Source organism: Pempheris klunzingeri, chromosome 19 (genome assembly GCF_042242105.1).
Source record: "Pempheris klunzingeri isolate RE-2024b chromosome 19, fPemKlu1.hap1, whole genome shotgun sequence".
Classification (NCBI taxonomy): Eukaryota; Metazoa; Chordata; class Actinopteri; order Acropomatiformes; family Pempheridae; genus Pempheris; species Pempheris klunzingeri.
This window is the reverse complement of record NC_092030.1, coordinates 13,026,190-13,051,927: the sequence shown is the minus strand read 5'-3', so window position 1 is coordinate 13,051,927 and position 25,738 is coordinate 13,026,190. Positions and strand designations below refer to the sequence as shown.

General features: G+C 41.5%; 1 protein-coding gene across 1 annotated transcript; it reads left to right on the top strand.

The window, feature by feature from the left end:
• Positions 1–1,455: 1,455 nt before the first annotated feature.
• On the top strand, positions 1,456–25,660 carry ass1 (argininosuccinate synthase 1). The gene is made up of 15 exons (XM_070850519.1): positions 1,456–1,474; positions 2,213–2,347; positions 3,505–3,573; positions 4,885–5,073; positions 6,672–6,728; positions 6,820–6,894; positions 7,602–7,672; positions 7,783–7,813; positions 13,111–13,201; positions 16,545–16,629; positions 17,242–17,306; positions 20,070–20,201; positions 21,787–21,943; positions 25,024–25,089; positions 25,237–25,660. The coding sequence occupies exons 2-15, from the start codon at positions 2,246–2,248 to the stop codon at positions 25,283–25,285; spliced, it is 1,239 nt and encodes a 412-aa protein (XP_070706620.1). The 5' UTR covers positions 1,456–1,474; positions 2,213–2,245; the 3' UTR covers positions 25,286–25,660.
• Positions 25,661–25,738: the final 78 nt, after the last annotated feature.

Genomic DNA, 25,738 nt, shown 5'->3' with positions numbered 1-25,738 from the left:
AAAAACTGACAAACTAAAGTACTTAACCATAAAGTTTAATAAACCGCTCCTAATAGACTGAACTGACCAGTACTCCATTTTAAATTGTAGGACTTTTCTTTTTGCAATGATGTAGACCTGAGAGTGATGGAAAACTGAAATGAGATGAACACAGATCTGGCAGAAGAGGCCAAAGTCAACTGTGACCTCGGCACACCCGTCTTTGAAATTTAGTTTATGGGACAAAATGCCATCAGATGTTATCTGCTTGGAGTAAAGTAACTTGTGTCTGTCAGAGGAATTAAGAAAAGTGTTTCACGTTCCGTGTCTGTGTGGGAACACAGGACTGGACGTTGCAGAGACTGGAGCTGGGATTCACCACATGGATGAAAATGGGCAAGCCAGTGAAAAAAAAATCATGCCCCCAGGACCAGCATTGGGAGGCACTGAAATAAAAGAAATAATTCATTCTATTCTTTAAGCCTATGTTGATGTGCGTTTGTAAATAATACAATTGATGCCTATGTGTATGTGTGAAATGTGAAAAAATGTGTTTTCCCTTCTTTATTTTATATAGCTAAATACTGATTTGTAAAGCAATACAAAGTGATTTATTAAAAAAAATTAAGTCATTATTACCAGTTACTATGCCATTTTCAAACATGTTATTATTCTATCATGATATGGTACCAAAGTATGACATAAATTGACTTATTTAAAAAAAAAAAAGAAAGTGTTGTACTGAAATCTGTGTCCTGGCTGATTCTGTGACGCTGAAGACTAAAAGGCCGACCGGATATTGACAGATTTATGCACTACTGGCCAACAGATTCTGCTTTTACAGCCATCAAAATGTGTGACCCTGTGTGTTGTTTATATGTTTTCATAGCAGTTGCTGTGGCTGCTTTGTGTCATTGGGCCTCTTTAAATGCTGTCATTTTAATAACATTATCCAATATGTGATATGTGAGTCCAAAAAAATGAATATGAATTTGTACTTCTTCTTCTTCCCTGCCTCATTAATTTTCTCAAAAACACCCAGATTTATCTAGTAACCCTAAAATACCGACCTCTGTTATTTATAAAGTAGGTCAAACTAGGTCCACCTCAATCTAACAATATAATAGCATATATAATATATCAGTTACATGAACCTCTTTCCGCAGTACTTTTACTTGTGATGTTTATTCTGCTGCTAATACACCTGACTTTAGGTCCTAGTATGGCTCAGGCTCCAAACTATCTTCGTAATGCAACAAGAGAAGCATCACCGTTCAACGTGTTTTGCAGATGTGTGAGCGAGCCGCTGCAGCAGGGGGGCTCGGCTCCAAACGTGCTGACGCAACGGGAGCTGGACCAATCAGAGTGCAGCATCGATGTCTGCGTGCCTGCAGCGGAGAGGCAAACGTAGCACGCTACTACCGTCCTCCACTCTTCGTCGACCTAATAACGACTGCAACGCGACCGGCCAGCCGTTATTTATTGCTCCTCACAAGTAAGTACGACCTACCTTAGTGTTTTTATCCTTCAGGTCAAAGGTTTTATCTGGTTTTATCAGCCTCCGCCTTCGTTTTGCCGGAGGGTATCTTGCTAGTAGCGAAGGTTTGTCGTCATTGTTTTCAACAGGTACAAGTGATGCAGGTGGAGCTGCGACTAACCATCATTTTCTCGACTAATCGGTCGATTATTCGTTTGAGGAGATACATTTTATCCCAACACGTCCCAGCTCGTTAAATAACCACAGTAAAAGCAAAACAACCAAAATGGACGGCTAAATAATTTCAGGGCAGTTTGATGATAAAATGATGCTGTCAGGACTGACTGCCAGTAACATTAACAACTGAATGCAGAATAAGCAACTTCATTTTTAAGCAACAATTAAAAAAATTAAAAAAAAAAGATAAAATTAATAAAAATCTAACGCTGACAGTTCATTTTTGGACTGCACCTGAGTCGCTGTGCTGCCGCACCTTTATTCTCACTGGCTGATCATTCTGAGATAGCACCAACACCCATCACATGTTGCCAAAGGTGTCAGGTGGCTTGTTTTGTACGTTCATCAGTTGGCATTGAAGTTCCGGAAGCAGATTTTCACTAACCCTTCAATGTTAGATAGAATTTGCCAGTGCGATTAATAATCTCCTGGCTGTGGACAATGATCAAATGTTGACATTTGGGTTATATATTGACATCTGAGCCTCCCTGCTGTGTTTTCTCTGCTACCACTGCATAGCTTCCCTACCTGTTGGACTGAGCGGCCCCCATCATGTCTAAGGGTACAGTGGTTTTGGCCTACAGCGGTGGACTGGACACGTCCTGTATTCTGGTTTGGCTGAAGGAACAGGGCTACGACGTGATCGCATTCTTGGTAAGGTTAAGGGACCAGCATGTGTGCAGCAGCTGTCTTACTTTGTGTTTCCAACCAGCTGCTTTTGCATGTCACACATCTCTGAGGTTTTAGAATTTGCTGTTTTCAGACAGCTGACGCTCAGTCGTTCAGGCACGTAGGAGTGGCTGTCCCCGAAGTCCTGCTGGGGCTATAGTACCGGCTTTGGCTTCATAATGCCACCGCAAATCTGGCTGGATTTACTTTTTGCCCTGTGGCACTTTAGAATTGCACAGCAGGCAGATTTTCTTGTTGTCTAACTTTTCATTCAGTGGTTTTGTATTTCGGGGAGGGGTGAGGGGGGGATGGTCTATAGTTCACTGCCATTGCTTGCTAGGTGCAGCCCTCCAAATCTTTCTGCCTTTGCTTCTCTAAGGGAACAGAGGAAGAATAGCATTCACTGATCCAACGTCTAATTGATTGTCTTTGTTGATTTAATTTTCTTTGACAGGTTCACACAAGTGCATAGTTTTGCAATCACAGTCAGGCACAAATGGGCAATTACACAGAAACGGCTGCCAGTGGCTTGTACTGGAAGGTGTTTTGCAGGGTGTTGATATCTGTATATTAAATCAAATTAAATAATGCATCTGGTATGCAAGAGTAATTCACAAGTAAATGAAAAGAGTTTGTTTGTTGATTCATTTAAGAAGGGATCATTTATAATAAGGATAATTAATTGACATCATGTAAACATGCAAATTTGCTAAAATTAGCCATACAGGCAAAGTTTTGTCTGCTGTCTCTGACCAGTTGATCATTTACAGAAGGATAGTTGACCTTGTGCCGCTGCAGTGTCATTATGCCAGATGTGCTATACACTGTGTGTTGAATTGTAGCATTGACATGACTAGTTATTCTTCAGTGAATGTATGATCAGAAAACACAGAAATTAAAACAAAGTAATGAAACATCAAAAGCATACTTAAGTACTTGTGCTGTTTCCTGGATTCGTATCACGTCTTTGTAGGAAAATATTCTCATGTTTAGTTTAACACTTGCACAGTCACAAGCCTGCTTGTTTACATGTGAACAGTTTGCATGTTATTCTACAGGAGCTCTGAACTGAAGTAACTGCACAGTATTTGCCCTTTAAATTGTGTCCATGCAAATTTGTATTTGTATATATGTTTTTCTAGGCCAACATCGGGCAAGATGAGGATTTTGAAGCAGCTCAGAAAAAGGCAGAAAGCCTCGGTGCAAAGAAGGTAACGGACAGAATGCAATATGATGTCTCTTTCAGAATAACACCGGCCATTTTGTTCCTGCCAAAAGATTCCTAATTGATTAGTTAATTGTCTGACAGCATATGGTTTCGCATAATGCTGGTATTTTTTTCCATATATCATCTTTTTGGCATGCTCAGCTTTCATTAGACAGCAGACAGTAAGGAGATGGGGAATGTGCATGAAGAGAAGTGGGCAGTTAACAAGAAACAAAGATTCCGTGAACTAACGATGGATATTGTGGATCATGGGTACCCCATGCTGTTATTTTCTAGAATTCATGTGCTGGTGGGAAATGCAGGCAATCAAGAAGGTGAAGGCCAATATTTTCGCATTAAGACACCAAATTCACATCATCCTTTTCATCTATACTTTCCTATAAATTGTGTAATTTCTATGGCCTTAACATGCAATGACAATGTACTGTGTGTCTGACCAAAAGCGAGTTTCCTGCCTCTTCAGGAACACTCACCAATATGTTAAGTTTTTTTCTTATTTTTGTTGCCAAGGAAAGTTCTAAGAACAGTCTATGTTGGATTCAAAGTCGTTCAGATTTGTATTCATAGGTGAACGCCCTACCAGTCACCATAAACAGGTATGAGGCCACAGGGCCGGGTGCGCACACAGAAATGGGGGGGGGGGGGCTTCAGAGATCAAAAGAAAATGTTAAGTCCTGCAGTAAAATAAAAATGTCCTGACAGATTTGATGGAATCGGGGACTCTGTTGCTTTATTCCCGAAGATTTGATTGGATAATGTTTGAATCTGTATTGTAGCTTATTCGTCTGATGTGTAGAAAAGTACAGAATGTGACTTACCATTAGGTCCTGATTAACGTTAACAATTGAAAAGAAAATCCATTTAATCGTTCAGTCATCCCTGTATCCAGAGTATTGCCAAAGACAGACCCGCTGAAGGGGTGAAGATGTATCAGAGCTTCATATATTATAAAATATATACATCTGCAGAATTGAAGAAAACCCAATACCCAGTTATTTTGCACAAACATGCCAGCACTCAAATGTGCGTATGTGTGCTCTTGGGTGTGCATAGATCCCATTCTTCCCAAAATGGAACAAATCCCAAAATAAGAAAACATAAGAAATTTCTTCTTAAGCACGGTTGGTGAATGAGGCCCAAAGTCATAGTACACTATAATGGCAGGAAGTTACTGTGCACGTTTTTTTTTTTTTGCATTCATATTTCATTAAATATTTCTCACATAAAAGTGACCCAGAGATCAGAGACTTCACACAAAGCCGTGTTCTGTGTCCTGACTTCCGCCCCTGTGTAGGTTTTCATTGAAGACCTGCGTGCACAGTTTGTGGAGGACTTCATCTGGCCTGCAGTTCAGGCCAATGCCGTCTACGAGGACCGGTACCTGCTGGGCACTGCAGTAGCTCGGCCCTGCATCGCCCGCCATCAGGTCGAGATCGCGCGCAGGGAGGGTGCCCATTTTGTCTCCCATGGTGCCACAGGAAAGGTAAACCAGACGCAGGGCAAGAGACAACAATCAGAGGAAGGAGATTGACCAAGCGTCTGCTAAAATGACTCCTATCCCAGCCACAAATGAAATTTATTCAAAGATAATGTGTTTCTTGCCTTTATTCAAGAACTGGGACAGAAAAGGGTAAGTTTGTGGAATGCAGGGTTGAAAAACCAAACTGCAACAGTCAGAAATCTGCCCTCCCTAGAGCCTCTTCTGCTCTTCTTCATTTAGGAGCTTTTAAGTGGTCTTTTCATTGAAAGATGTTTCCTGCCAAACTGAAATTGATGTCATCTCTATTACGTCCTCATCTGAATGAATCGAGTCACTGCAGTTTAAAAGAAGATGCAAATATGTTTTTTTCTGCTTTTTTTTTGTTTGCTTTGGACGCCTGCCAGATGTAATGAGTAACAAGTGAATGAAAAAAGATGATTGCCCAAGGTTCCTTGCCAAATTTGACAACTTTATCTGTTATCCTGTCACATTGTCATTTCACTAAATTTTGTGGGTATTGTCTAAAGACGTATTGGCTTTGTTAATAGTTTTTTGCCAAATTAATAATCTCCATGTGGTGAGAAAAAGGCACTGCATCACGCACCTGGAAACTAAATAAATTGTTCAAAAGTGTCATAAAAATAGAAAAAGGATTGAATGTCAGTTCCACGTATTTTGAAGTAGTGAAGATAAGAACATAGTTCAGGGCACTCTTATGTACAGCAGCGGTCTAAGTTGTAGTTATTCTTATAACAAAATGACAGTAACATTATAAAGATATAATGGTTATAATAGCTCATTAAATAAATTATACTTAAAATAGTTAAAGGCATTTTGGTCAGATTCATTTATTTTGGCACACTGACTTTTCTTTGTCTGGTGAAAGCTGCAGCTTCAAAGAAGGAGAATCCTTTGTGATTGACTTCAGAAGAAATAGTATCTCCTTTTTAAATGTCTTTAATATATTTACAGATTTTGGTGTTTGGATCATTTCCACGTCATACTTAGTTGAAACGGTCATCACTTGAAATGCAGTGGTCACATTCACCCTTTAGATGGAGACAGACACCACATTATAAAGTGACAATACAGACTTCAAGAAATACCTTGTAACATTATTATGTGTGATAATCAAGACAATGCAGCCCACTCCACTGCAGTTAGTTTTGTATTAATCTTGAAACTGATGATGAAGAAAGAAACGGAGGAAAGTATATACCATTTTAATGACTGCTTTGAGTAATTTTTTTTTTTTTAAGAAAAGGGGCAATGGCTTCTCAAATGTTTTCTGTTTTTTTCGTTTACTATTTTCTATGATAGTAATTGGAAGATCCTTGGGTTTTAGACTGCTTTTTGCACATACCTAACTATTTCAAATTTAGGCTTTGGGAAATGGCATGGTGCACTTTTTTTGTGACCCTTTCCAGACCAAACAATTCTTTGATTAATCAAGGAAATAATCTGTGCATTAAAGTATAATGAAAAAAATCTTACTTTTAGTTGCTGTTGATGATTTTAAACTGTTAACCTAAACACAGATGTGCACCGACACACCTCGCATGTGGTATATAGAGCTGAACCATTATGTTTGTGTTTTTCAGGGCAATGACCAGATTCGTTTTGAGCTTACCTGCTACGCCCTCTACCCTGACGTTAAGGTAAGTTCCTTTTTTCACTTTATATGTTATGAAATGATGATGAAGATGCTGCTGCAGGGAGGCTGAATCTCACGCTCTCTGTACTGTTCAGATTATTGCACCGTGGAGGATCCCCGAGTTCTACAACCGCTTCCGGGGAAGATCAGACCTAATGGAGTATGCACAGGTAACCCCATCAGCCTGTCAATGTAAAAAAAAATCACAAAATTCAGTTTAATTTTCTGGTTCGTAGGGCTAACAATTTAGGATTACTTTCATTATTGAAAATGAATCATTTGGAATTACTGATTCACCATTTGGTCTACAAAATGTCCAAACATGCCCTACAAAAGTTATCAGGGCACAAAATGACAGTCCAAAAGTACTTTATTTACTTAACAGTGATGTTAAAATTTGTCACTGGACATTTAATTTAGTAAAATTTGAAATGTTGCTAAAAAAAAATTGTCTGAAGGATTTAGTATTAGGTTGATGGTGGTTTAGACCAGTCCGTCCCCACTAGAGGGTGCTCATGATGTTTTAGTCGCTACCATCTTCTTGCTGGCTTGTGGAGTACTTGTGATAGCACCCAATCTTAAAAACACTGATTTGTTGACTTTTCCTTTGAACATGCTGAAAGTATCTTTCCTTGTGGATTGTTTTTGGTCTTTCCGCTGTGGACTTTTTAAGACAAAAGCAGTGTGGGGGGGAACAAATGTATTTTGGTTACACAGCATGCCAAAAACCAGTCGCTGGAAATGGTTTGCTTGGTTCTTGTATTCAGAGCTTTCTCGACAAGTATAGCTCAGATTTAAAGCCTCTGCTGTAAGCTTCAGGTGTGGTTAGCTTACAGGCAAACAGTTTGTAACATAACAGCTCTCTGTCAACATGTAGAAACATGGCATCCCTGTGCCTGTCACTCCCCGGGCACCCTGGAGCATGGATGCCAACCTCATGCATATCAGGTGGGTAGAACTAGTGTGGCACATCCTCTTTAGTTCCAGTGTCACTATCTTAGTTTTTCAATCATAATTAAATGTACTGTCATTTTTTTTTTTATTATGTTCTTTTACAGCTATGAGTCTGGCATCCTGGAGGATCCTAAGGTAAGACAAGTTCCTTATGTCTGTGAGTTCTTGGAAAAAACATTTTTCAGTGTGATGTGTTTACAGGGAAATGAATCAACAGTAGGTCCACTGACTATACCAACTTTAACTGAAGTGGGTTATTTATGATCTTAATCAATGGCACATTGTTCAAAAATCTGTTAAGACTGAACTGGAGACATTTGTACCATTTGTACAGGTGGAAATAAAATGTACAAATGTGCATTAATATCTTGACAGTCAGTGTCATTTTCTGATGCCTGTTCATAAAAGGTTTTGTACTACTAATTCATTATGATGCATTCTATTGCTAAAACTAAAAGAACAATCGGAGAGAAAAGCACACAGAACATTTGACAAGCTACACAAAAAAGGGTTTTTAAAAGTGGTACACTTTACTGTTGAATACAGTGCGTAGCGTCCTCGGTCCTCCTTTCACCCACACACAGTGTTCGCTGTCGTTCCCACAACAGCTGACAGATATTTTTTTTGTACGGTTAAAGTGCATCATCTACTTGGAGTGACCATAAAAATAACACCGCAGTGAAGCTTCTGTCCCTTCTGCTGACCCATGCCAACCCCGCCAGAGACAAACATGACTCACTCTCCCACAGTGCCATGGCTGAGACAGAGTTTGATCTCTGCTGGGGTCAGAGGGCAGAGCAGTACATACAGGTTGCCCCCAGTGACCCCCAAAGCTCCCATCCCTTGGTCGCTGTGTCTGTGTCTCTGTCTCAACTCACCCCGGGTCCTGGCTAGGCCCTGGGAAGAGCCTGGGACACACAGACACTGACTTGTCGTCAGCAACGCTTCGACTAATTCCCGATTTCATGGGAGCCGGGGAGGGGGAAGGGTTAGGGCGTTGCGCCCAGCTGGGGCCTCCTGAGTTCCAGCCCCAACTCCTCGGGACCTCATTGTTCCACTGGTTGCGCCGCCGCGGGCTGCGACGTGGGAGGGGAGCCATTTCATCGTGACACCGTGACACCAAAATGTCACCAGTAACAGTAAAGTACAAAGACAGCGCGCCAGACAGATGAGTCCCCAATGGACGGGGTGTCACAGCAAGGCGAGGGGTCCCGCGTTGCTGGAGTGGAGATGCAGGGGCAGGGCCACTGTAACTCACAGACCTCTATCTCTCACTCTCTTTCTCCGTCCCTTTCCCACCCCTCCGCTGCCTCTTTAGTGGTCGGCCTGTGGAGAAATGTTTTGAAAAGAAAGAGACGAACTGCCTCAATAGCATAGCGATGCATGATGACAGTATTGTGTAACTGATTTCATTCAGGGGTTTTGTGTTGGACCATTTACTCCAATATTGAATCGATTAATGGCATTAAATACAATGAAATATTTATGGTGCAGGGGTCCAGAGTGGTAAAAGGATTTGAATACATTACTCAAGGCACGAGATTATATTTTGAACTTTGAAGCTGTAATAATTGAGTAATTCTCAGTAGCCACAACCCTTGGCCCTTCTGGTAATTTGACTTTTTCAAGTATGTTTTTTTAAAAAAAAATGTTTTTTTATCATACTCAAGGTAAACATCACAGCAACATCACAATATCTAAGTATAATTCCTACGTCAAACATGAATTTAAATGCAATTACGATACAAATACAAATAAGAATTGAACGCCAGTACAAGTCCTGTGTGTCTAATAGCCAGTAGAACAACAAAAAAGTGAATTTCTCAGCCAAATGCTGAAAACAACATGACAGATTCTGATTGACCAAGAGGGTCATCTGAAAGAGGTCACCTTATTCTTCCTCTCTGTATCAGCCTCTCTCTCTCCTCCAGTTACAGCCCTAAAGGCTCAGGGCGGACCTCAACTATTGAAACCCCCCGATGCCCCCCACCTGTGGCACAAAGACCCCTCTCTGCTCAATGCAGTCAGATTAGGAAATGTCCAAATGGTCGCTCATATGTTCTCCTGTAGATAAGAGATGGCAGAGTTCAGGTTACTCCTATGATTAACACTGTATCCTTCCTGATAACCCTAAACCACGCTGCCTGTAGCACAATGGCCCAGTGAGTTTTTTTTTTATTTACTCACCTCCATCTGGCAGCATAAACCTATGTGAAGACATGTGCCTAGGTCAACTTCTCCTATCTGTTATCATGTTTATACAGACACATTTACCACTATTATCCTGTACCTGTTGACTGCATTGAGGTAGATTCAAGTAAAACATATTTCATTGGAAGGTATTCTAAGTGCCATCCCTTCAGTATCTCTTCTTTTTGACCATTGTAGGCAGTGTTGCAAAATGGGCAGGACTGCTTTATGGCAATATTTGATTTCCAACAGTTTGATCTTTGATTTGCCAGATATGTAATTTGTAGGCTTACTTATAAGTAACATTTCTGTCTTGTTATGTTGCCCAGTTAAATTGTCAGAAATTTTTTTATGTTATGCCATGTATGGGAATTGCAGTGAAAAAATTAGCACAAGGACAAGATTACCCACTCCTTGTTGGCATTAACGGATAAGAAGTTGCAGTATTCATCAAATTTGATTTCCTCCCTCTGTCTCTGTCCCTGCACACATGAGCAGTCAGGGCCCAGCCTGAGGCAGCCCGACACTCGTCCTGAGTCATTAAAACATCACCTCAGTCTTAATTATAGCCTCTGTCAGTAAGCTTCCCCGGGCCCACTTCGCTCTTTGATCAGAGAGCTGATGGGCCGCTGCTCGTGTTGACCAGGGGTAAAGGAGCGTAACGCCAAGTCTCTGCTCACCTAGAGGAAATGAAAACTTGTTTTCTGCTGGTCGCATGGCTGGCTGGAAAGATGGATGGACAGAAGGCTGCCTGTAGGGAAAGGAAGTGGGCTTGTAGGTGTATGTATGCATGTGAATGTGTGCTTTGAAGCAAAGAGGTCAGTGTTTGTCATGTGCCTTCGCTGCCCTCAGGTCTGATTGTTCTGACCCTTAATACTTAGCAAGTGTTCCCTGTGTTCATCTCGGCATCACTGTAGCTTTGCCTCCATGTAGAAGTGCCGTTGTCCTCATTAAATTCAGCTGAGGCTCTAACATTAACCAAAACATCCTGGGTGTTAAAAATATAAATATAAATATCTCCTCGGCACATCATGTATATTGTTTTATTTTTGTCTCAATTTGCCATGTTTGCATTTGAAAGAGAAGGACAGACTTGAAACGTGGTGATTTAAGTGTCATTTCCAACCCATTGCGCCAAAGATGTTTTTACCATCCTCTTCTCTTCTATCTCCCTCTCAACACTCCCTTCCCTTCCTCCCCCCGTTCCCTCCTGCCACCGCTGCCTCTTTTGGCTCTGCTGGCTTCGATTGAAAACCAATGAGGCAACTAATATGTGGAAAGATAGAAATTTACTTGCTTTAAGTTCATGCGTCAGCCTTCTTCTTTGCTGTATGGGCCACGTTTAGCACAACAATATGGCAGAAGCAAAGACTGCCAAAGGAGCTGCTCTGTGCTACATGATGGTGCGCTTCATGCCCCATTTCCCACCAATACCCCGTGCCCCCCGCCTTCTCTGTCGCTACCTTTTCCTCTCTTTCAGGGCCCTGGCTTTGGGACAGGTCCACCTGCAGGGGGTTTGAATTGAAATGCATTGATCTCGCACTCACTGGAAACAAGCCTATTCCTCTTACTTTTCCCTTTTTCTTTGCATCCAAAAGCTTACAAGTCTGAGCTCTCATTGTTGATGCATGCATGAGTTTTCAAGCATTGCTCAGCCAGAGGCATACATTTGTATCTATTTCAAAAATGCATTTTTTTAATTGATCAGGTGGAAATTGTTCTTAAATGAGCACTTTCTCAAAGCCATTGTGCCGTTCCATACTTGATATTTTGTTGTTTTATTGGCATGAAAGACACTCACATAGGGCCAGTTATTTGGAATTCTTCCCCGACTGGATATGAAAATATTTTGTCCACAAGAATTAAAAGGGTATATTTCAATCTATTTAGGGAGGATGTTTAATTAAGGCATAACACATCCGAAACCATAATGGTAATATATAAACACTGTTTCAAGTTTTCTGTAAGGTAGCAACCCGCCACTAAGAAATGCTGTTACATGGCTGTTATGTGCTAGAGTGCATTTTATTTGAAGGTTGAAAAAGACAACCGCTCGTTTACAACCAGCATGTAACACCTCAGGAACCATAGACCTTCTTATTCTCCAGTATTTAAAATTCAGCCCATCTTTCCCTCCTCAAAAAGAGTATGCATCAAAAGGCTTTTTAGGGTAGTCATTTCGCCCCTCTCCTGTTCGCTCTCATTTGGCATCTTTCAGGGCACTGAGGCAGAAAATAAAGGAGCGGAAGCCGGGCGCCTTCCCAGTCAATTTTGGTGTTTAGTTAAAAGGAAGGAAAGTGATTGCGCTGCTCGTTTTCTCCTCAGTGACAGGCGACGAGCAGATGCCGATTAGTTATTGTAAGATGATTTAGTGTCTGGTAAAGCTTTCCATTTAAATGCACCCAGTATTTATTTTGCATAGTTCCCCTGCAATTTGCCTCAGCTCAGGAGACATTGGCCATCGTCTTGTCCTAATGCTGTGTAATTGTTACAGGGCCACATCATTGGGCAGGCACGTCAGACCACCACGCTCTTTTAGGTCCCAACCGTGACTTACTGAAATCGCTCCCGGCTCCCACCGACTGGAAAAAAAACGACAAACGTCTGTCACCCAGGACAACTTTAGAGGATTTAGGGAGTGGACTTTAAGGCTTTGTTGTGTGATGCCCATTTAGCAAAAATCTTCATTTTGAAAATAGAAGGAAAATGTCACTCAGAAAATCAGAACAAGAAAACTGGAAGATTAGAGGAAGTGAAGACGGGCACGTGATAGAATCGACAGATCTGAGATTTTTACAGGCAGAATGTTATGAGGACATAGTGTTGCTCAAACGGGTTTTGTCATAGTATCAGTGTTTTTGATTTGTCAAGTGTTCACTATTCTTAGGGAAGTGAGTCATTTCTTTCTTTTGCCCTTTCCGACTCTCCCGCTCACTACATCCCACTTTTCCCCACCTTCCCCTGTGAAGGGCCATGCAGGGAAAATGGAACCAAATAGAGGAGAAAAATGGAACATTGATTTTTTTTTTTTTTTTTTGTCTTCAGTCAACTCCTGATGGTGTTTTCAGGTTTCTCCTTTTTCACGCATCACCCTCTCTTTTCTTCTAACCGCCCTGTCTCCAGTTGTCTGTTATCACCTCACACAATAGTCTCCCCATTCACAGTACCGTTCTTTGATGAGGTCTCAGAAGGTCCTGATTATTCATCAAGGGCAATAAAATGCGCGTTTGTGTGTTTTTCAGAGCCATGCTCCGGCTGACCTGTACCTGATGACCAAGAATCCAGAAGATTCTCCCAACACCCCCGACGTAGTGGAAATAGAGTTCAGAAATGGTTTGTGCTTGCAACACGTGTCACCTGTTGATTCCTCTGTCAGTTTTCTTTATTTTTTTTTACCTTTTATGAGTTCTAAAACTTGAGAGACACTGTAGATGGACAAATGTGTAATTGGCCAAAAATGTCAAATATACATTATGAACGCTCAGGACTGAGTTAATTCATTTGAGCTCATTACTCAAATGAATTATTGATTATTAATTGGAAAGAAACGAAAACCTCAGACCGATCGTGAGATCGATTTGGTGTTTGTCTGTTGAATAGAACCTGGTCTTTTGCATTTGAGCTTCAATTTTGCACAGATTTTATGTCAAATTAAATTCAGCCCATCCAAATTTGATGGAATATTTTTTGTTGTATATCATGCACACGCAGTGGAAAAGAAGCCTCAGTGAGTTTGCATGATATTTATTCAATGATAATAGGTCTGAACCTTTTATAATACATCACTAAGAGATATTGTCCATCCTCACTCTAGTCCATGTCTTCATGTTACTTAACATTGATGGTTATCACTGCAGGGCTACACTTCTCATGCTGACCCGCTTACACTTTATCACCGCTCCTGACCACCCAGACTTATCCTTAACCCCACACAGCATTACTTGGTCTAAAGCTGCCATGTTTAGCCCGGGGGGCACACACACGGGCCGGAAGCATTAAGTCCAGCTAATACACCAAGCCCCGAGGGGCCAGAGAAGCGCTCATTAGATATATTGCCACGAGGGCTGGGCTGAAGAGCGAAAAGTGTCACATGTTTGCGCAAAGAGAAAATGGCAAGAAACATTTGAGCCTGAGGCAAATGGCACAGATGTCCCTTCATTCCTGGTCAGAGCACTAACATCAATTGGCTGAGAGACACTAGCTCCTCTGAGCACATGGGCTTGATGGGCAGCTTTATGAGCTACAATAGTAATTTAAAGGAAGTTCAGAAGGTTGGCTCGGTTAGGATTTGAAGGGAATATTTGTGATCACTAAAGCTGCCAAAAGTGCAAATTATAATGCCATTCAGCAGTCAACATGTAGGCCTATCTGCACTGAAATGGTGTTCAGATCTCACTTTACCAGTTTCCCAAAGAAATGTTTAACTAAAAAACAAGTAGGTTGGTGTCAGTTCAGCTGGAGATGGGATATGCTTTTGTAAAACAGTGATGCAGTAGTAAAGCCTAGTCTGGTTTCGCGGGTTCTTTGCAGGCCTGTGCTCTGTTTTCACACATATTCCCTGTGCCTTTATTGAGCACCCTATGACAAAAGCTGTTTTAGTTGTCCACACAAAGGCCCGAGCCTACTCCTCCCTCTGAGCACAAGATCAGCACAAGAATGTTTCATTTCATTCCCCCTCCCACCTTTTCATCCCTGCCTTTCTCACCAAAGTTTTCTCACTGATTAAAAAAGAATATTTAACGACAGGAACCTTTTCCCCCGTCAAACACTCCATTCCCCATTCCTCTCCCTTTTTGAAGGAAAAAAAAATTTCATCCCTCCCTCCTTTCATGCCAAAGGAGTGGAGAGGAAAAAGAGACAGAGAGGAAAAATGTAAAGCAGTAATTTTTCCTACAACTGTGTCTGCGCTCCCATTGTCTGCACTGTTAGGCTGCGAAAAACTGAAGAAAAGGATCACGGGGAGAAAAAGCCCCCTTAGTGAATGATAGAACCCGCATGATGGAGAGAGCAAGGAAAGAGAGAGCACAGGGACGAAAGGCCAGCCCCTACACTCCCACGTTCAGACACTTAATTTATTTGAACTTTTAATCTAATTATTAGGTATCTGGGAGGGGGTGCGGTTTTAGTAATGCATCATCCATACTGCCCTCTCCTGCACTGGGAGGTACTTTTTCTTTATCCATGGGAGCCACCAAGATTCCCGCGATATGAGAATGGGCCATCAACAAAGCCCTTGTCTAAAAAAATTTGTCAAGTCCTTCACGTGTCAGTCCTATCAGGGCTTTGTAAACGCTAGCTGAAAGGCAACCAGAAGTGCTGCTTTTCTCTTCAGCATGCCTGCAGTTGTCAGCCAAATAGCTTTGAAGTATGTATAGGACTGAACCTTGGACGGATGGAGAGTGAATGTGAACACATTTTCTGTAATTTCCTCTCCCTGTGTAGTCCTCAAATGATTATATTCCCTTCTCAACACACACATGGACACATGTGTCATGTTTGTTTCCTGGCCTCCACCTTTGGCCCGTGCTACTAAAGGCCATGAATAAGCAGGTCCCTGACAGTGATTGATGCATACTTGGTTTAAGTGGCTTTGGAGAGGAAGTGTGTGGAGTGGACGTGGGTGTCTTTTAGAGACATACTAATAGGAAGATGGGTGATGAATCTGCAAGTGGTTTTGTCTCCTGCACATGCGCATGAACACACAAGGACTCCGTGGCACAAAAACATCTCGGTGCTAAAGAGAATATGGGTAACAAAGCGGCGTGAGTAATTGAATTAGGTAAAGGCCTGCCCACGATTTCACAGCTTTCAAATGAGTAGAGCCTTTGAATTTATTAGCCCTTCTCACCACCTCCTTTTGTAATGGTTTTCACTTTTCGCTGACGACTATTGATTTCAGTGACTGAGATAATGAGCGCTTGTCAGCAGATTTTATCAACTCTGCTGTTCTTTGACTATTTAGTCAGTTGAAAAGAAATTTCCCAAAACTGTCAATTAACTAGGCTGTGTAATGGTTAAAATGTTTCCTCATTGTTCTTTTTGGATATGTGTCGATATATTGTCCAATCTCAAAATCACCTGAGTTCTCTTAGAGCAAATATCATTTGGGCACATTTGCCGTTGTTTTAGTAGTGATTTGATAGTATAAACACTCATAAAGGTGCAGGTTTTTTCCTATGAACGTTACAATACAGCACAACATTCAAAGACCATATTTATGTATTATTGGAAAGATTTATAACATTTCTTAGGCAACCACGAAGGCAATCAAGAAACCAGAAAGGACATCATAAAACTATGTAGTGGTGTAACTGACTGTGCTACCAATCAGAATCCTTCCATCAACTCCCAACCAGAAAGCATGTGTAGCAGGCATGTTCACGCCTTTAACTGAAAAACTGAAAAAATATATATATCTATCAGGTATCAGTGAAGTGAGGTATATATCATATATGCAAATGTTCTTGTAATATTGTGCTGTATAGAAAGACGTTTTGATGGGATAAATGTACCTTAAAGTCTGCTGATGAAACATTGCATCAAATATTAATTTCAGTTTTTGAATCTCTTTGATTTTGACATTGCTTTATTTTGTCTGTAACAGTACGTGTTTACTTTTCTATTATTTGTATGTTGGTGTGATATCATTAACGAAATCAGCATGCTCTTTCTTTAGGAGTGCCTGTCTCTGTGACCAATATGAAGGACGGCAAGTCCAAGGACTCACCACTGGATATCTTCTCATACCTCAATGAGATCGGGTAAGCATTTTTCTGTGGCTCACCGTCTAAAAAGCATTTGATGAAGAGCCTTCCACGTATGATTTGTTAGATACCCAGTGCGAGGAAGCCTCCCTACCAGAATACTATATAAGTGTCCTTAGAGGTAGAGCAGTGGTTAAGTTCACCACCTCTGGATTGATGAGTGTCACTCGCTAGTGGCCTGGGATCGAATCCCACCAGAGTTTTCCCTCCTGTGTCTCCTCCACTCTGTCTCTCTGCTTTCCAACTGTCTGAATAAATGAAAAGTGCGTAAGGTAAGCCGAACGATGCCAAAGAAAAATCTGTTTCTTCTACTGCTCTTGAGCTTTGAGCATGTTACCAGTGAAGATTTTTCTTTTTTTTGTTATTTGTCTAGAGACGTGCACTTTAGACAAATAAAAAGACATTTAACTTTAATAGTTTTATAGAGCGTCTCTGTTAATGCTGCTTCTTCATTACATTGATTTCCATTGCCAGGGGAAACTAAAAACTAAAAAATTCCTTCTTGGCAGTTTGTCATTTTGTTTTGTATTGCTCTTTATTAACTGTTATTTTTAATGTGCCTTATGTGAGCTATGCTAATTCAATGTGAAATTACTGTCTTTCTCTTAGTGGAAAGCACGGTGTGGGTCGAATTGACATTGTAGAGAACCGTTTCATTGGAATGAAGTCCCGAGGTAAGGAATTAGAAATTATAATATTTTCATCTGTCTTGGTTATGACACTTTTCGATTTTGTGCCAAATTAGTCTGACAGCATCACAAAGTGATGTACACTGTAAATGCAGTGAGATGGACATTTGGGCACTCACTCTGAAATGCGTCTCAATATTTTAATTTTACATCCATTCAAAAGCTTTCCATTTAGTATACAGGGCTTTCATGCAATTTGCAGTTATTTTACATGAGTGCTTCGAGTGTCACTCTCGCTATTCCACTTCCATAAAGGTGGGCTGGATGCCAAAACACATTCTCGTCAGAGGATATGCTTTACACTGCTGCACCTGGAATCATAGACACCGAAGTTACTTCCATTCACTCATACATACACACATAAACATAAAACCTCATAACGGTGCACATGCCTCACTGGATACACAGTTGATCACGTATGTGCATGCAGTCACACAGGGATGTTTTATCTTTGTTATCAGTTGGAAACTTGAAACGCTCCTTTGTTTGATCTCTGCATGTGTTACTACAGCTAATCTACAAGGGCATTGAGCTGTCCTGGCTTCTTGTACACACACACACACACTCACACAGGAAGACATACTCATTTTTCACACATTTTTCCCCACGTGATTGGCAAATTGACTGGCCAAGAGACACTGGCCGTGGTGCAACTTGGCAGGTAGAAATTGGAAAATGGGAAGCCCACTTTTCTCTCCCCTCGGCTGAACAAAGGTTCAAAGCTTTTTCCTCCACTGAGGCAATAGGAAGAGGTGGAGCACAAGGTGTCCAAGTGGTTGAATAACTACCATCAAGTGCACATGTTGGTCTCTTCTGGAACGGCAGTCGTGTTAGCACAATAGGTAATGGGAGGGATTGAATGAGGACATGTCATACCTATTTGTGTTGGGTCATATTTATTTGTGTGGGGTCAGGGAGGCGGAGGGGATTGAAATGGTTTGTCAAGAATGTTGTCACTGTGCTACAAAACATCCAACAGCCCGTGTGCCAGACTAACATTTCCCACCTGTCACAGTGCTGTCAGGCCTCTGACCTGTGCACCGGTGTTGGCATTAGCTGAGCTGCACCTATCAAAAGCTGTTGGAAATGCTTGTATCTTTTGACGATGAAAAGGCTGCCTCATGTCCAGTCCTCGCTGCTGCCAAACTCCAAGACAGTTGCACTAGAAAAATAGTGGTCAAAAACATTTTCAATGTATTTACTTGTTTATTTTTTTATCCGTTTTAATTGATTGAAATTATCTATAAAAAATGTTAAATAAAATAAAAGTAAATGGCAAAGTGTTTCATATTTCACGATACGTGCCTGCGCGATTTAGAGATTTATCTGCTTTTATTTGCATGTGTTGCCGGTTTATGCTGGACTAACAGTTTGCCTAAAGGGTCAGAGGGGATCAGCTCAGGAAGACTTAATTCCTGACCTGAACCCCTTCAGGCCTGCAGCATGGTTAGCATACCTGCAGCAACTGTATAAAGATTAAAACCTCAAAAACCACTGGGGGTGTTGTCTCTTTAAGCTTAACTAAACTGCCACTGTGAGAGCTTAGGCAGGTAGTGTTTCATTGTTTGCTCTTCTCTGTTAAGCTAGTTCTCTTTTGGAGCACTAAAGCCAAGTTGTGTTGGAGGGCAGTTTTAACTTATTTATCTGATGGAGCCAACGGAAATGTCCCCACGTGCCCTCTTTGGCCCTGGATCATCAAAAAGCCACAAGCCGTTCTAGCTCAGGTGGCAACCTTTTGAGGCTTTAGACAATTAGCAGCATAGCTAAGCTCTGTTTTTGGCCACCAGCTCAAAGTGAGTGCTTCTCCATTTTCAGATCAGGACTAGTGCTGGAGTATTTGGGGTCGTACAGATTGAGTTCCACTGCTAACCAGATTGGAAGAGATTAAATAGCGTTCATCTGTTAAATCTCAGAAAAGAGTTTTGGAGTCAGGAGAACACCACACAGATTGTGACATTTGACAGCATAGCGCGAATCAGAAAAAGAGTGACTATCATTCAAATTGACAGATGACGTGAGGAACCATGTATTGGATGGGAAACAGCACCCCGTTTTTCAAAATTTCAGACCTCATAAAAATGGATGTCATTGATAAAGCTCCTATTACTTTGTCAAATCTGTCTGGTAGCGTTTTCCCGGCCCTCCTTTTCTTTTAGCTGACAGGTGAGTGACAGCTTCATTTCTGCTGTCATGTACCTCATCTTTTCCCCCCTCACCTCTCCCTCCCTGTCCAGAGGGGGTAAATTGCAGGGTAGGCAGAGTCCTGGACCAGGCTCCAGGCTGGCAGGGGCCTCCTACCCTGTCATTTACCCAGGACAGGCTGATCCGTGTTTTGTGAGCACTGTGATGGTCTGTCAATCAGACAGCTGACTGCTAATAGAGCGTTTGCTTGTAGTTACTTCAGATGAGCAGGGTCTGTAGATTATGCTCCTGTGAATGGTCTCTCATGGTGAGGCTGGTTCTGATAAAATAAAGAAATGTATTGGATGAAATTATATGCACTATCTCAGTATTTCTGCCACAAGTTCTTTCATTTGGGTCTCAGAAGGGTGGTAGACTATGTGAAATCACAAGAACCATTAGTTATTATGCTGAATAGCTGAGATAGACAACATTATACAGGCTGGTAAAGGTGCATGCACGTCTTTAGTAATCTCTTAATGATCCCGTTAGGGTTAAAACTTAACACACGTGGTTGTGTTTTGTGCAAATAGCCATTGATTTTGTTGTTTTCTCTGTGTTTGTCAGGGATTTATGAAACCCCAGGAGGCACAATTCTGTTGAGTGCCCATTTAGACATTGAGACCTTTACCATGGACAAAGAGGTACGTCGGATCAAACAGGGACTGGGTGTCAGGTTCTCTGAACTCGTCTACAACGGTAAGTCCCTGAAATACATCATCTTAATACACGTAATAGTATAAGTGAAACCATGTCATTGTCTTTCATGCCCTTTTATTCCAATATATCATTATCAGATTTTTTTTCTTTGTTTTTTTTAAATTCCCATTACTCACTATCACTATCTGTATTATTTGTGCTACAGTCAGAAGGCATCCCTTTGGAGTTTATATTAGAAAGAAGTGAACATGCTGAATGTGTACCTACGTCCCCGTGTCTTCAGTGTGTGTGCGAGTGTGTGTGTGTGTGAGCTTTTCTTGGCTCAGGTGTCTTAATCATCCCTTCTGCTCGGTCTCCAGTCCCCTGCACCTTCATCCACATAATAGGATCAGTGCCATTAGAGACTGACTACTAGGGCACTTCAGTTATACCCTCCAGAGACAGGAAGCAAACACACACACACACACGCAGAGATAAAGGTGCTACCTTCAGAGGCAGGGCCAAGATTAAACCCATTGTGGGTTTAAATCATTAATAACTCTGCAGATAGATAGCAGACGGTTGGTAGTGGGGATTATGTTAACAATCCACCTGTCCTGCATCTGTTTTGCATTAATACATCAACTCAGTCACTATATACAAAATCATTTTTCATTAGAGAAGTTCCAACAATTAAGGGTAGTGCACTGCTGATGCAGCAAGCTTTTAACAAGTCTAAAGTAAACCGCAACTACACCTGTATTATTGGTTGATTAAAATGTTTTATATCATTTATCAAGGAAAAGCACCAAACATTTGCAACGTCTTAAATGCATTTTTGCTTTTCAGTTTCACATCTTATTATATCTTAAATTTCTAACAGGTGCATATTTAAAACAAGCAATTTCAGATCATCACTTACGAGTGAAAGGTATTTTCCATCAAAGTAAATCTGTAAATTATAATCAAAATACTAATTAGAGAAATCTCTCTAATTAAGCACTATACAGAGACACTCGCAGTGTCGCGTAGACACAACGACCATCGCATGAAATCTAGTTGACTCTAAACTAAACGGAAGCATGTGTGTAATTGTCGTGTCCGACGCAGTGTGCCAATTCAGAGACAATGAAGGCAGGCAAGGATTGTGTCTTTGAACATGGCCAGACGATGAGGTGGAGGTCAGCCACTGATGAGAGGGGGACCCCTGCTGAGTGGGGCGTGTCTGACCTCTGAACATACACAGAAACATCCCTCGCCCATCTGTCTCAGACTGACGGGCCAGGACAGAGAAATAAGACAAAAAAAAAAAAAAGAAAAAGGGTGTATGAACATCACCTGGAACAGATATGAGACAGAGAGTTTCAGCTCATGAAAGACGGAAACACCCCATACACCCTCCTGTTAATGGAGGATCTACATTCTTCTCTTCTTTCTCCACTTCTCCAACTTTTATGTTTTTTGTCCACTTAGTAACATTTAATAGTAATAAATGTAAATGTTGGCGACAACAGTTGGAGAATTTGAAGGTGTTGGTCTCTGGGTTTTAAATTTAAGAAAAGTCAAAAACAACAGAATGTAAACACTTACAGCCTTACTTTTTGTTACTCCTGTGAATATGTTGCTGTTTCCTTGCTCTCCTCAGGTTTCTGGTACAGTCCAGAGTGTGATTTTGTGCGGCACTGCATAACCAAGTCCCAGGAGAATGTGGAGGGCAAAATACAGCTGTCTGTCTTCAGGGGACAGGTCTACATCCTGGGACGAGAGTCACCCAAATCCCTTTACAATGAAGAGTTGGTCAGGTAAGCAAGGACACAGTAAAAGTGTGTGTGAGTGAAAGTGTGTGTGTGTGTGTGTGTGTGTGTGTGTGTGTGTGTGTGTGTGTGTGTGTGTGTGTGTGTGTGTGTGTGTGTGTGTGTGTGTGTGTGTGTGTGTGTGTGTGTGTGTGCTTATAAAGCAGAAGTAGCCATGTGTCAGTGAATCAAAGTGTGTGCTTGTTCTGACTTGACAGCTGTGTTTGGCTGCTGTGGGCACAGTGTAGCTATTCCACATGCCAGCCTGTTGGTAGGTCAGCTTGCCCAAGTTCTCTTATGACCTCCACATCAACGTACCGAACCGACCCTGCTTCACAAAGACATCAGAGAAGTGTCAAGCTCGATTCCTGGAGGGCAGACCCCGACCCCCAACCCCTCCCTCTGCACCCCCATGGCCTCTTAGCCGCGGTAACAGTGGGTTTGTTCAGGAGGCTGACCCCTGATGCCCTCTGGGCAGGCTCAGCACTGACCAAAGTAAAACCCCTCCATATGCCTCTCCATCCCCACTTCAGTCACACACACTCCAGTTGTACCCTAGAGTCAGAGAGCTAATGGCGTTTTCAGCCAGAGGAGAGAGGTGATTTCACTGGGCTTTTAAGAGGGAAGTACGTGGGTGTCATGCTAGTTTAGCAGGTCAAAAAGCGGGAGACGGGGGAAACATGTCTCACACAGTCAACCATTCAATTCCTGAGAATGCTTTGGCAAGCAAAAAAGCCTGGAAAAAAATCAATATGCTGAGTGTATATTTTGTGTGAGAGATAAATAGAGATACTGTACTCAGAGCGTGCATTCGTTCCAGCCTTTTTTCCGCATATTGTATGGGGTCATTGCTTTGTCTCCGTTTTTGTGAGTATTCTGTTTCCAGTCAAACATTTAATAAATAACTGCTGAGTCTCTAATAACGACTGCTCAAACTTTCAGCCCGTCAGTTGTTAAGAAACTGTCGCTGCTAAAAAGCTCGTGTGTTCTCAGCTGAACACCTGACCTCGGAGAGACACATTTCTTAGCAGGGACGACACGTGAGTGCGACAGAGGTGTTGTGTTGCACCACCATAAAGACCTCGAAGCCACTGACAGATGGGCGCAGTTGTTCCTCATAAGGGAGCACATTACAAAGGACACAACCTTAAACCGCCACAAATCCGTCTCAAATGTGGTCACACGCAACTTTAAAATCCTCATTAAAATTTAGCAGAACCCGTGTGACATATTTAACTCCCAACAGCCCCAAACCCAAAAGATATTCAGTTTGTTACCACATTGTTGGAGGAGCTAAGGAAAGAAGGTGGCAAATGTTAGCAAATGCCTAATTTCTCATTTCTAATCTAATGCTGGATTTTTTTTAAGGCCAATTACAATGTTAGTATTTAAGAGTACTGAAGATTCAATAACATAATATCATCTTAAATGAGCATCAAAGATGGCAGTAAATATAATTAACAGATTTTGAACAGGAAACATCATCAGAAATTAGGTTTTACAAATAAGAACTATACATGTATTTCTGATTTATTTCTGTTTTTATTTAACTTTAAATTAATTATTTAATGAGCTGACCATGTACTTTCGTTTCCGCTGTCTACTGCCTTTAAACTACAGCCTAATAAAGGCATAAAATGTACATTATGTACAATCTTTCTAAGATTTATTGTTGCAGTTTAGTGCACTACATTTTGTTCTTCTTGTCTGCCGGCATGTCAATTTAATATATGTGTGACACATGAGAATTGGCAGATAAGATCAGATTTATCTGTCAGGTTGTCGTGCTGCAGTAAGTGCGTATAAGAAGAACACGTATAAGAATATTGTACATAAGAGTATATTTTGACAGGTTGTAAGTGGCCTTGGTAAAGTGGTTTAATCCAGTGTATAATAAAGAGGTTATTAGGAAAACGTCTACAGTGCCGTTGTTTATCTACATACATGTACTGTACCTGGCAGCTATACACTTGGAGGCAGTAGTCTCACACGAACACACGCTTATTTGCCGCTACATGACAACCTGCCACAATCACACACATACACACACACGGACTAGATGAGGCATGAAACCCCCGCTGGCATCCTGTTGGCTCTCCACGGGCAACAGTAAACGGCGTCATTAACACAGCCCGTCTCCGCACCCATCTGAGACAGAAATGTCACCCTCCTCGCCGTCCGCTGGCTCCACTCTCAATTAGACTGCAGGGTTTCTTAAAGGAATACACAAAATATCACAGGCTTGCGCGCGCACACACACACACACACACACACACACACACACACACACACACACACACAGTACCATATTCTTTGAAGCCACTCACTCATAATGGTGTTCAGGTGCCGGGTAGGGAGCCTTGTATTGAGAGTTGATGATTTAGTTGTCGGTCTTTCTTTTTATAGTGTTTATCCTATCATTTGTTGGCAATTTCCTCTTTTGCTAAGTGCTTTTGAAGAATGAGTGCAAGCTGTACATTGGGAACTGGGGGTGTCGTAGAGAGGAGAGGACTCAGTCAGGGAGTGTATTAAGCACTGCAGGTAGAAACTGCTGTAATTACACAGCACACGAACACTCTTTGTGAGACACTCACACACACACTAAGAGATGACTTTTCAACAAGCAGCCTAAGCAACGTAAAACTCAAGGTGGCACAAGTTATAGATTTACATCTTTTCGGAAGAAGTGGATAAACTGTGAGACAGAAACATCAGATCACAAAATTATCTCAACACTTAGCTCAGAGTTGATATGATGGGATTGTTTTAAAATGGTTTACAAGCGTGTACATGAGCGTGTTTTCATTCTCTGGGATTGATTCTCCGTTATTCGGGACAAACAATGCTAAAGAGGAGCATTCAGAGAAAAATCAATCGGAACCTTATTTCAAAAGAGCAGATTATCAATGATCCAGTTATCCCAGTGGTTGATGAGGCACCATGTCTCTTATGTTTACTGCAATGATACCAAACATTTCACTCATTTTGTCATTTGTATCCTGCACTTGTTCCTTCGCTTCGTGGTTTTTCTTGAGCAATGTTTGAAGACAGATCTCGAATGACTCACCAACTTCTTCTTTTCACTCCAGCATGGACGTGCAGGGAGACTACGACCCATGTGATGCCTCTGGATTCATCAGGATTAATGCCGTCAGGTTAGAATCCCTTAAACCTTAAGAGTAATTCCCAACAGCTGCAAAAAACAGTTCAAGTCTAATAAATGACTCGGTCCATACGCATAGCCCTCATACCTAAACTTTGATTCTCACTTAGTTCTTTTTCTTTCTTGCTCTCCTCCACAGGTTAAGGGAACACCATCGTTTGCAGGGCTTGTCCAGCACCAAGCAGTAACTGCTGCAGTCGGTTCACAGGACCGCAGCAGTTACTGCTCTCTTCCCTCCACCTTGTCTTACGCAGTAGTAGGTTTAGACTTTGTGCCTCGATTGTCCTTTTTGCCTTACTGTCTAGTGTTCTATTAGCATCAGGGTATCTAACACACTTGCAAGCACACCAGACTCCTGTTATGAAATAAACTAGCTTAGGCTGTGAAGAGTGGAGGAAGAAAAATGTATGAAATGCAACATCATAGCAGGAAAATGATTTGGTGTACAGATGATTGTTAAATATATTATAGATGAGCATTTTAGAAATATGTATTTCTTAGAATTTTATTTCCTGACTTTGTCTCAACTTGGAATTCATTGTTTCAGAAATAAAATGGGGTGAACTGTGTTTTTCTTCTCTTAATTCTTATAGAAAATAATCGCAGTTTGTCATCAGTTTACATCCAAACACACATCAGCC

Excerpts from the sequence above, each read along its gene's own strand:
- ass1 (XM_070850519.1), top strand. The coding sequence starts at position 2,246 with ATGTCTAAGGGTACAGTGGTTTTGGCCTACAGCGGTGGACTGGACACG. Across the intron at positions 7,814-13,110 it reads GCATCCTGGAGGATCCTAAG|AGCCATGCTCCGGCTGACCT; the intron begins GTAAGACAAGTT and ends TGTGTTTTTCAG. Across the intron at positions 20,202-21,786 it reads CTCTGAACTCGTCTACAACG|GTTTCTGGTACAGTCCAGAG; the intron begins GTAAGTCCCTGA and ends TGCTCTCCTCAG.